General features: G+C 43.6%; 1 protein-coding gene across 11 annotated transcripts in view; it reads right to left on the bottom strand.

The window, feature by feature from the left end:
* Positions 1-13,099, bottom strand: part of LOC135917740 (uncharacterized) — a 224,577-nt gene that overhangs the window by 92,304 nt on the left and 119,174 nt on the right. Inside the window, exon 12 of one of the 11 annotated variants that reach the window (XM_070536091.1) lies at positions 1,463-1,610. The exons of the other annotated variants lie outside the window; for them this stretch is intronic. Within the exon in view, the coding sequence (XP_070392192.1) occupies positions 1,463-1,610 (148 nt within the window). The remainder of the gene's footprint in view (positions 1-1,462; positions 1,611-13,099) is intronic. 11 annotated transcript variants of the gene reach the window in all.

Genomic DNA, 13,099 nt, shown 5'->3' with positions numbered 1-13,099 from the left:
TTGTGTTATCTGATTTCATCGCCTGACGCGAATGGTGTAGAACTCTGTGGAAGGCACGCAGGTCCCAACGATTAGTCTGGAACATTCGACGACTGCTCTATAAAAGCCGACGCGCTTGACCCGCTGATCAGATTTTCGACGATCGCCGACCGTATTCCCCGCTATCGTTGTGCTATAAGTGTAGCCTGTTTTGTGGGCACAGGTTCGCCCAATAAAAGTTAGTTTTGTCGTTCACAGTATTGCTACTGTGTTATTCAACGTTACCACCACGTGACAATATCTAGGGTGGAAATGAATAGAGCGCTGCTAGCTCTCTGGAAGCTCCCTTAAATGTTGGGAATCGGGCAGATTACATCCTGTGTGATCGAATTTTGCTTGCGGTAACCAACGCAATGACGCTTATCTCTTCCAGGTACTTCAACGAAGATCAAAGGCAAGGTGTAGTCGTCTCACGAGTCTTTATCACTCCCAGTACCAACACTTTCTTCACTTTGGCTTCCATAATGTCATACTGACGCGATGATACGGGGTATGCCTTAGACCACGCTGGCGGGGAGGACGGTATTTCGACGTCATGCGTAAGCACAGATGCCCTGCCTGTATTGTCCACAAAAATTTTCGGATACTCATGCAGTAAATTTTGCCCCTCTTTTTTTTTCTGGTCAGGTGCCAGCTGCGCTTTAGAAACCAGATTGTTAATTACTTCATCAGTGGCTTCTCCGTTCGTCGCCGAAATTAACTCTGGAAACTCCACTGCAATGTCTTCAGGTACGTTTAGAGAAACGCCCACAACTGCTTCCCATTATCTCTTGGCTTGAGCATATTACGAAGGTAAATTTGCTGTACCGTCTCATACTCATGTAGACTCACTACGTAGCTGGTGTCTGATAGTTTTTGAACAACTTAGGCTGGGCCTTCCCATTGTACATATATTTAGGTTTTCTGTGATGTTCATAGAATCATCACTTTATCGCCCTCCACAAACTGACGAGGCCTGGCTGTGCAATCATAACGCATCTTCGCTCACTGCTGGACGTTTGATATTGCGTCGCTTGATACTTGCCGAGTTTTTTTCATACCTAGACGTAGCTTAAGGGCGTATTTCAGCCTTCCCACAATTCTCGAATTGTGCAGAGCGTAGACCACAGGCCGAATGTCAAGAATGTCAAATGTTGAAATGCCTCATTTCACCTTTCAAGCCATTCTAATAGGTATCTGGCTGGCATTGTTCAAATCACCAAACACAAGCCCGACGAAGCTAATGCCACGTCCCACTACCAGTACTGTTCTTTCTTGCAACATTATTGCTGATACCGGGGCACCATTTCTGGTGCTACGCTGTCTTTATTGCCGGATAAGTTATCCGTTGAAATTTATTTCAGTCTCTGCATTATATTACATGCTGCGTGTTAAACAACATTCCGATTACGCATATGTGAAAGTGCACACGGCCACTGCTTACCATGCGGATGCCGTAAAACCAATTCCTTGGAACATCTTCCAAGACGTCCGCGGTTAGTATGGTTGGTGGCACCATGCGGCAGTTAACGGAGTTGATATCGGGTTCGTCATGGTGCACATTCACAACAAAAATATCCACCGGCACATCCCTGCACAAACACATAGATGATCGGTATGTGGCCAGCTTCATTAGGTGCATTAGGTTAATAATCCGTCGTTACACTTAGATTTTTTTCCTTCCATGATGGCTGAGTGATAAAGAGCGCTGCTTCTTTTGCGCAAAGTGCCGTCGGACACATTTCAGTGGGTCGTGCAATGCTAGGCTAGTTCTGAGGGTGCCGCTCAGAATAACGAGCGGAAGGATTTCTTAATTCCCACTGTTACATACTTTAAGCCAATTCATCATTATGAGACGGAATATCCCCCGACGTATCACACCGCTACATTTTAATTCATCTATTAACCATCGAAGCGAAAGAATGTACAAGGCTAGCATAAGCAATGTCAATAACTTTATATCATTATGACACTCAGAGTTATATAGACGCCATTACGACGACTACCAAGGCAACTTCATTCAAGCTGCAGTACTCAGGGCGACTTTCTTGATAAACCACGCATGATCGCATAGATACCACATGCACTGGAGCAAGCTTACATTATTCAAGGCGGCACCCATGGCGTTAGTATAATTTTTTTCAGGCAGAAATAATGCTTGGGATAGCTTCCGATAAATAACATTTGAATGCAATATCACTAAATCGAAATCCGATGATAATAAATTTAGTATACGTGGGAGGACATGAGAACGTATATAACTACCGTCACAGCCCGTCATCATGTCAAACTGACCAGCATTAGCTAGTGGCTAAAAGCCACTAATGACGCTGATCCCCTTATGAACCCTATGAACTCTGAATTGTAAAGGTACGTGAAATATCTTCCATGAAGTATCATTTTCCGTTAAAGATGGCGTTAGCAATAAACCAAGTCAAAATCTTTATATCACCTTGACATCTGCGACAGCCATTCAGCCATAGTTCTCATTTAAAATGGGCCATGCCTCGTGCCATGTGGGAAAGGTATGAGGCAGAACTAATCTCGAAATGATGTAACTTTCAGTTATTGCGTTTAGCATTGAATGAATATCGCGAGAAGACGTATTGCTACGATCGAAACTAATTTTGTATGAGGCGCAAACTGCACCACTGCTTTTATAATTTGTGGCGCAGCCTGCCAATGCGCCTGATTGCTGTCTTTGAGGAACCCTTGTGATGTTGGTTCAGTACCGCCTAGCATCGGGGAAATTTTGAGGGACATTTTTCGTTATTGGAGAGCACCACATGCCCAGTGATGCATGCCTAATTACCCTAGCTGGCGTCAGAGACGTTTATTGAAGAGCGTCACACACCTACTGGCACATACCCAGTGATCCAACTTGGCTTGAACGAGGTTCGTTAGAGAACAGCAGACACCGAGCGGCACATATCTAGTGCACCAAGTCAGCGTGAAAGATTTTCTTCGAACCGTGCCACCGACCTATTTCCCGCATCTGCCGTGACCCATGCTGGCGTGAAAGATTCATTTAGGAGCCGCATGCACATGCACATTGCCACATACTCTGTGACCCAAGTTGGTTCGATAGTTGGTTTCGTATCCTGTTACCTCAGCACAGCTGCCCAATGCACGACCCTTTCGACCCCTGACAACCCCGTAACCCAGCTAAGCGGCAGAACGGTGAAATACAAGCATATACAGTAAAAAAAAACACAGACATAGTCCCCGAAATGTGCATGACCATCCTAAGAATGCTAGTGTATGAAGACACATTCGGAGATGTGCTTAGGATACTGTAACATCTCAGCCGACTTTGACAGCGAAGCTGTGATGGCTAGGGTTCCGTGCATTTTGGTTCTGCATCAAGAAACTGTGGGTCAATCCTGGTGATAGTGCACAAAGGGTCCAAGGACAAAGGCACATACCCCTGCGGACTCCGGGTAGTGGGCTGCGGAACTTGTAACGCGGCTTTCGACTGCACTCTTAGCGAAGTCCTGCATAGCGTCCCCCGTATATGGGATACGTTCTCGCTTTATCCCATACTACCGTATATAAGTGTTCTTTCAATCGAGATCATGCGTGACAAAACGCGGCCGACCTGCTGCTCACGGCGGTATGCGCCCGATGAGCAAACAGAGTTTGTACGCAGCCCTGGAAATTTGGCGGCAAAAAAGCGTGCAGAGTCGCCGAGAGAACGTAACAAAGCGAAATGCGCAAGGAGATATGAGAGAGAAGCTGTGAGGAAGAAAGAAAAATGAAAGGCAAAAGGAGCGAGCGAATAGACTTCGAAAGAAGTCGTCGCCCCTGCGCGTCACTTTCATGGAGGTGGATTAAAGACTGCGCCGGCCGCGAATGAGCAAAAGATAGCGTGAGCCGGCGAACAAGGCGATTATTTTCGGTGGCAGTTATCGTCATAACTTTACCAGCGACGTTATGCGACTGTGTGCGCGTTGTGTACGCATCTGGACGCGTCGATGAACGTTCTCAGTGTTGTAAGTGATGTTCGATTCCGCCCATATTTCCGGGAATTCTAAGGAGCCAGTGACGACGTTTCGTGGGAGTACCACCACAGGGCGCCAATCAGCAGCGGTGAGCCTCCTTGTGTGCCGGACCGTCGGACTCCGGAGTGCGCGTTGTATAACTGCGACCCAGCGTTCACTCGGTAGGTTGATGTTTTCTTACCATACTACTAAATGCTTAATTTCTTCCATTGCATTATTATAAGTCAGCAAATAGCAAATCTCGGTGATTAAACATCTGAATGTGTAGTACTACTGGGGATACGCGCATGGAAGTTTTGGCGTATGAACTACCTATCACTGCAGGCGTAGTTCCGTTTCGGTTTCCTAGGTTGCATTATTGCTGGCGTAATATTTCGCTAGGTGTACCTTAGTACCTTAGCCAGGTGTACCTTGGTTTAAATTTCATGCGCGGATTTTTACAAGGACTTGCGCTTTATCGCGCTGCTAGCAAGCGTGTATAGCCTTGCAACCATGAAATTTTGCGTTGTTCTTATCCCCTTCGTGGACTTTGCAAAAGGAATTCATTGTATTTCCTAGTTCAAGTTTGTCGAACGACTGCTTTATTTTGAATAGTTTCGTGGTTTGTTACGTACTTTCCTCGTTGTAATCTGTAGACTTGCGTGGGTTTCTCGTTTTTCTGCTCAATACGTCGAGTTGACTGAAATACAAAACCTGTTTTAGTTCGAAGCTCGTTTGAGGCGAAAATAATAATTTAACTGTGACGACTCGCAGCAGAGAAAAAGCCTCGGTTTATGCTAGAAGCAGGATTGCCACAGTATATCCGGGAGAGGAGCAGTACAGTCGTTAATTTTAGAAGGGGCGAAGTTCTATGCCACTGGCAAAATTTCAATGGCGCCATATCTCACCTCGACCTAGGAGTTTCAAATTTTATTGCAGACTGAAAAAAGTGGATGTCTGTACTTTTGTCGTTTCCTAATGTTGTCAGAAAACAGCGTTGCATTGCTAAAAAACTATCAAACAATAAGAAGAAAACATAACAAGTTCGACATGTCGCTTATTTCTATTGATTGCTGTGCAGTCTTAATTTACGTCTATGAGGTACCCACTGACTCAAAATAGGCCTCAATAAGACCTTTCTTGGGAGATTTTGTTCCTAATATTATAAAATTTCGGCAATTTTTTTTATTGTCACTTGACTGTTTTTTTTCTGTATTTTTTTTCTACAGAGGATTAAAGCACCAGAGTTCGACAGTAATAAACCCAAAGCCAAAGAAAGCAGTATACCGGGATCTCCAATGCCACTATAGAGTGCACCATAGCACCGATAACTGAAGATCAGGCCCAGAATACAGTGCGCAAAGATCGTGTGCTTATCATGAAGCACACAAAAGAATAGCTGATATTTAGCGGTCACAAAAAGTGGGGTGGGGTGCAGAAATAGGCAAGTGTTTGAAATGTTGCTCGCATGTGAGTGGCATTCAAACACTTGCACGCGCTGTACTATCGTACAAGAGCCCTCTCACTCGTTTCTGATGATTTCACAAGAGTGGGAAGTCAATGAGTTTAGGCGAGTGTAAATGAACCGAAATGCAGCTGAACGCCAGCAAGTGTAAGGGGTATAAATGAGTGCCCTTGAGCACCTCCTGAGGATGTGGGTCAAATAGTTATTATCTGCAAATGGGAAGAAATATGACTCAAACTATAAGCCCAAGCACAATGCGTTGATTTCGAAGAGGAGAAGTATTGCTGGTGCAGAATGTGAAGAGTGCCACTCAGCACATTTTGCTAGCTGTAGTTGCTTCATTACACATGTTCGTCTATTAAGATGGCTTGAATGCTTTGTTTACACTGGGCATGTTCTCATTGTACTCCCATTAAGTAGGGATGGACGCCAATGCTAATATTGAGAGTGAAATTTCAAATTCCGTGCTGTAAATTGAAAGGTCGGGCGCATTCACAGGTTGTTCACAATCCCTTACTAGTTATGTACATGTGAAGTGTGTGATACACAATGCTCTGCTTTCTGTATCAAATCATCGCCACCTAGTTTCATAATGTTAAGATGGAAAACTGGATGTGTTGGTTGGGCCTGATGTGATGTGAAAGGCGCGAAGATTACAAACAAGAAGATAAACACACACACACTGTGTGCCTTATTTACTTCCAACAATGTTCTATCGGGAGAAAAGAACGCCACTATTTTATACAAGCTGCACTAGCACGGTTCATCTGTGCACATTTGCGTTCAGGTAGAGCAGGTATGTTTGCGATAATAAGATTCAAGCAACATTCATGCGCCCATGACCTGCCTGGATGATAGTTTTGGTCTGAAATACTAATCTACCCCATTTGTCACTGCTCCTGGCAGGCGTGGAAATTTGGCTTAAATTTGAGATTTGTACACTGAATTGCCATGTGGCCCTCTCTACCACTTATAACATTTTTTTATGTTGCCTCTGCCTTTCATTCACGCATTTCTTGGTTTGTCCCACATACTTTCTACCACATGACAAAGGAATTTCATAAACGACTCCTGCCTGACAATGTATGTGTTAATTTTCGTGATTTGTGACATAGGTCAGTGCCTTGCGAAAAAGGGATGCTTTAAGGCTCGCAGGGGGCAGAAAACACCACCTTTACACTAGCGTGCTCTTCAGTCTTCTTCAAATTAGGCGCCATGCGGTGTATGTAAAATATGACGGCTACCGCTTTCGCGAGGGGGCTCCTGGGCCAGTTGGCGAGTTAATTTCTTCAGGATTTTTTTTCTGCTACGAAGAGTGGCACAAGTTCTGGGTAGCTGCCTCTATTTATCATTCATCTGGCTTAAGAAAACTCTCTGCAGCTTGAGGTGGCCAGGACATGAAAACGTTCAGTAGGCACATGTTAACCATGTTGCGTTTGACGAGATTGATTAGACCGCCTCGACTACATTGTCCATCGTCGTCCTCGCGCCTTTCGAATAAGATCAGTTTTATAATGCTGACGCATGCTCTTGGAGGAAAGCCCACACACACAAACACAAACACAAACACACACACACATATGTATATATATATATATATATATATATATATATATATATATATATATATATATATACATATATACATACATATATATATATATATATATATATGTATATATACATATATATATATGTATATATATATACATACATATATATATATATATATATATATATATATATATATATATATATATATATATTGAGCCATGGTTGACTGAATTCAGCATAGTAGGAAAGCCGATATAATAATAATATATGGGGTTTAACGTGCCAAAACCACTTTCTGATTATGAGGCACGCCGTAGTGGGGGACTCCGGAAATTTTGACCACCTGGGGTTCTTTAACGTGCACCTAAACCTAAGTACGCGGGAGTTTTCGCATTTCGCCCCCATCGAAATGCGGCCACCGTGGCCGGGATTCGATCCCGCGACCTCGTGCTCAGCAGCCTAACACCATAGCCACTGAGCAACCACGGCGGGAAAAAAAGCCGATATATTTACATCGGCTTTTAACTCAATTCAGCATCGTAGGAAAGCCGATATATGTATATATATATATATATATATATATATATATATATATATATATATATATATATATATATATATATATATATATATATATATATATGTATATATATATATATATATATATACAGCGAAGCAGACGCGCGTCTGAAGCGGTTTATTGACGTTTCGGCCGGGGTCCGGCCTTCATCAGAATACATTGCATGGTGTCAGTACAGTTAATATACATGCGTTTATCAACCGAATGAAGATACGTTAACATGAAAAAGGAATAAAATGGGCGAACAAAATACATCCGAATCGTTCAAAGGATAGCTGACACGTGTATAGACCGATGGCGATTGCAAACATATAATCTAAGATACAAAGTATAAAAACGTACCGAAATGAATTGTAAAAACCAATCGCCACGTGACAACAAAACGTCGATATGCGCTCAATATGTGCTATGTTATCAAGCAAACACAGACACAGAAAAAGGGGGAATAGCGACGTACTAGTAGAAGAAGGGACAAGTGACGGGCTACAAAGACAGGCAACTCAATTTTCCTACACATTGCAATTGACACATAGCAATTGACGACTGCCATGATGCCATCAGAATGTGGAATGTTAGTATACAAAGATGCTACATCAAGTGTGACCAAAAGAGAACCTTGAGGAATTATGAGATCGATTATATCCGACAGGAAGTGGGTAGTGTCTCTTACATAAGAGGAAAACGTAGCTGGGATATTACTAATCAGGGAATCTACGTAGCTGGACAAATTTTCTGTGACTGTACCTATACCAGAAATGATGGGACGACCTGGGTTGTTTATCTTATGTATCTTAGGTAAAAGGTAGAAACGACCAGCAACAGGACTTAGTGGAATTAGAGAATGAACCGCATTGTCAGGCACCTTTTTCTTCTTGACGAGATCTAGCACTGTGCTTTTGATCAGAGATTTATATTGCTCAGTGGGGTCATGATCAAGGCGTTTATAGAACGTCGCGTCTGCTAGCTGTCTGTGGGCCTCTGCGGCGTGATCGGACTTGTTCATTATGACAACGGCACCACCTTTGTCAGCAGGCTTAATGACGATGTCTTTGCGAGAGGAAAGGGTATCTAGTGCTTTCATTTCGCTGGCGGACAAATTACGGCGGAAGGGTGCTTGTTTTTGATACAATTGCAGAACGTCTCGTTGTACTGCTTTGATATACATGTCCAAAAATCTATCGCGCTGTGTGGGAGGGACCCAGTGCTTGCCAGAGGGTAACGCCTATTTCGAATCGCTTGAATCGCATGGAAGTATTCGCGCAAGCGTAAGTTACGGGCGAAATTATCCAAATCTTTAAGTAGTTGAAATTCATTATGTCCACCTGTTGCTGGACAAAAATTAAGACCACGACGTAGAACACTGCACTCCTTAGTTGTTAGCTGAACGTCCGAAATATTAACAATATTATTTAGCTCCTCATGGGCAAACCTACTAGCAGAGGATGACGAAGAAGTGCCGGAGTGTACTTCTAGAGGTTTGGTTTGAAAAGGGGCAGAGTTGAATACTTTGTTCTGGCTTCCAGAAGGGCACGCAACACCGTCACGGGACAGTTTCTTGGCTTTCAATGCGTAGATTTCATTCCGTTTTTTGGTTGCGAATGCCTCTAACTCGGTGGATTGGCTAGAGGACAAGTTCAAGCTCGCAGCAATTTGACTTTCTTGGTTCATGAATTTCTTACTGGAAGAACGATAGTGATCTAACACGACACGGGTGAGTTGTAGTGAAGCATTTGTTAGTATGTTATCCCGTCTAGCTATATTGCGCACAGACATGTCCGACAGAGCGGGTTTTACAACAATACGGAGACCCTTTGGTGCAACAGCCGCAGCTAGGTAGGTATTTAGCGTATCTACATGTAGAGCATTGCCAATTCTTTTTTCTGTAACCTTCCTTAGCCTTAGAAATTCATGCGAACAGAGGTAAGAAATGTTGTTACCGGGAGACACAGCCTTTAGTCAATTTGCCGGTGCATCATCCACGGTTTGCGTGTGGGCTCTGCGAAACTCGTAGCGGGGACCTTTCGGGGAGGAACCTGTAGCGTCCTGTGCTGAAGGCGACTGTTCAGCTGACGGAGCTATCACTGCGGCGTTCTTTGGGCGATTCTTTGAAGTAGCCTTCTTGCGGTTCTTTGGAGCAGCCTTCTTGCGATGGACCTGTGTCTTTCGAATGTGGGGTGATGACTCCTTTTGAGAGGGACTACTGTTCGTTGTCTGTCCTATCAATAGCGCCGGGTCAGAAGATGGGCCTTCAACGCTCGGTTCTTTAGTGCAGTGCTGAGGCGGATTGCTGGGAGCACGGTCTGACCAAGAATGGTACATAGCACTGGACGGCTTGTAACAGAGGTGCCGAATGTGACAGGCCATGAGTGAGACGCCTTCGAAATTCGGGTGCAAACCATCAGCTGCGAGCACGCGGTGCGGGGGCAGCCATTCGAACCCATGGTCCAGGAAAAATACTAGTCGGGAGCGACTGCAGAATTGTTTCAACAGGGAGTTGAAATAACACGCTTCTTGGTTAAAGCAGCGAACAAATGTGGCGCTGGGGTACCCTCGTCGGCGGTTCCTGGTCCTTGGCAGTACGAGAGTGGCATAGATTCTGGTGATTTCAGGACGTTCCTTGGCGATGTGATCGATGACTTCACAGTAACTTTGGAAAGCTTCTCGGGCTGATACTCGAGCTAGGTCGATGGTGCCTACGTGAAGAACGATTGTTGTGGTGTTCTGGGGGACGAAATCCAATAGTGCTGGTACGTCGCTGATTGATGCACCGCACTGAGACACAAACGCTGGCGTTTCGTTCACCGCAGGATCGAAGTACTGGTAAATATGCTTCGTCTGGGAGTCGCCTACAACGGTCACTGACGGAGCTCTCTTTGGGTACTTCCAGTAGACGTGCTTCAACGCGGTCTTCTCCGGAACCATTGTTCCAATATACCAGAAAAAAAGCAACTATCTACCTGTCTTATACAAAAAGCCGACAGATAGATGTCAATATTTACACTTCGATAGCAGTCACGTTAAACATTGCAAGACCAGCATTCCTTATAGCCAAGCCTTACGTTTTAAAAGAATTTGTTCTGAGCAATCAGAGTTTCAAAAGAATTGTGGTACCCTAAAAAAAGCTTTAGCCAAACAAAATTACCCACCACAATTAATTGACGATGCAATAAAACGCGCAGACGTGCATGACCGAAGGACGCTTCTTTGCATTAAGAACAAACCGACTCCCTCACCCCAGGCAAATCTTGTCCTAACCCACACTGCGTCAGTCTCAAATGTTTCGCATGTATTAAAGAAACACCACAATATTGTAATGCAAAGTGAACGCCTCAAAAACATATTCTCTGATCCACCTAAAGCAGTATACCGTAAAGCTAGAAATATTCGAGATATACTAGCATCATCATCTAAGACTGACTGCCCTGATGCCATCGGATGCCACCCCTGTCGAAAACCGCGATGTAAAGTATGTCCCTACATGGCCACATCGCAACAGGTTACTAGTACGTCTTCAAACTTTTGTTTAAAAATCAAAGGCGATTTCGATTGTGACACAAAAAACGTAATATATATGCTTGAATGTACGCTCTGCAAAAAACGGTACATCGGACAAACAGAAGGGCCTTTCAGATTCCGCTTTAACAATCATAAATCCCACGCTAACACGTTGCCCAACCTGCCCATCTCAAAACACGTACATCTTCCTGACCACTCATTTGATAAACTGAAAGTAACGTTGCTTGAATCTGGATTTCGCTCAAATTGTGATAGAGAAGCCCGCGAATCCTTCCTTATCTATAAGTTTGATACTGTCGCGTGTGGTATGAATGAATGTGTAGGAAAATTGAGTTGCCTGTCTTTGTAGCCCGTCACTTGTCCCTTCTTCTACTAGTACGTCGCTATTCCCCTTTTTCTGTGTCTGTGTTTGCTTGATAACATAGCACATATTGAGCGCATATCGACGTTTTGTTGTCACGTGGCGATTGGTTTTTACAATTCATTTCGGTACGTTTTTATACTTTGTATCTTAGATTATATGTTTGCCATCGCCATCGGTCTATACACGTGTCAGCTATCCTTTGAACGATTCGGATGTATTTTGTTCGCCCATTTTATTCCATTTTCATGTTAACGTATCTTCATTCGGTTGATAAGCGCATGTATATTAACTGTACTGACACCATGCAATGTATTCTGATGAAGGCCGGACCCCGGCCGAAACGTCAATAAACCGCTTCATACGCGCGTCTGCTTCGCTGTGAATATTTACCCGGACCCAGGACTGCTTTTTTCTGGTATATATATATATATATATATATATATATATATATATATATATATATATATATATATATATATATATATATGTGTGTGTGTGTGTGGTCTTCCTATCTTTCTTCCTCTTTCCTCCAAGAGCATGCATCAGCATTATAAGACTGATCTAGTAATATATATATATATATATATATATATATATATATATATATATATATATATATATATATATACACTGACCCGTGGTTGCCTCAATTATGCATAGTAGGTAAGCCGATATACATGTATATATATATATATATATATATATATATATATATATATATATATATATATATATATATATATATATATATATATATATATATCGGCTTACCTACTATGCTGAATTGAGTCAACCACGGATCAGTATATCAATATAGATGTAGATCGGCTTTCCTACCATATATATAGGCAAAGACGAATTCTTCAGGCTACCTATCCAACGTAAAGAACTTGCGTGGCGCTAAAACGCAAACAGATCAAGTATTTACTTTCTCCAGTTTGGAACGGTGCGCCCATCTTCATCAGGGTAGTTCACTGTAATCAGGGGTTACAAAAAAATGGCAGTTCGGCCTTCATAGTGAAGACACAAGGCCGGGTGCCTGGTCGTTCTCACATTCATGAAACCGAGAGGGACAGTTGTGACAGTGATTGATTTTCGGCGCCTTGGCGGATTGACAGCTGCCTTTGGCAGCTATGCAGGGCAAGAGGAAGGCGGAGTCCCATGTATGTAGAGCAAGGAGGTCAGCGAAAAAAAAAGAAAAAAAGCCCACAGGAGGAGGGAGACGTAAATCGGAGAGTGAGGGGGGGGGAAGTAGCGGCAGCTAGGTTCCCCTTCACCCGAGGCGAGGAGGCAGAAAACGGTCGCTGCGCAGCACCAGTGCGCGTGCTGCCGTTGTAGCGGGAGAGAGGGCAAGTTGAATCGGGCGGAGGGGGGCACAATAGCGAAGGGGCCCAGAAGGAAGACAGAAGAGCGGCAACTTGTGGAAAAAATAAAACAAAGTTTCACAGTACACATATACAAGGCACGGCCCGTTCCGGCACATCTGCGGTACCGCTCGGTGCGAAAAAAAAAAACGTAGTTTCAAAAAGAATATGTGCGTGCGATTCGCAAAGCGAGTGCGCCCCTGGGCTTAGATTTAGGCAGGCGAGTTAAATAGCGGCCTTGTGGTCCAGTTTTTGAAC

The sequence above is a fragment of the Dermacentor albipictus genome, chromosome 3 (assembly GCF_038994185.2).
Source record: "Dermacentor albipictus isolate Rhodes 1998 colony chromosome 3, USDA_Dalb.pri_finalv2, whole genome shotgun sequence".
Classification (NCBI taxonomy): Eukaryota; Metazoa; Arthropoda; class Arachnida; order Ixodida; family Ixodidae; genus Dermacentor; species Dermacentor albipictus.
This window is presented reverse-complemented; position numbering and strand designations above follow the sequence as displayed.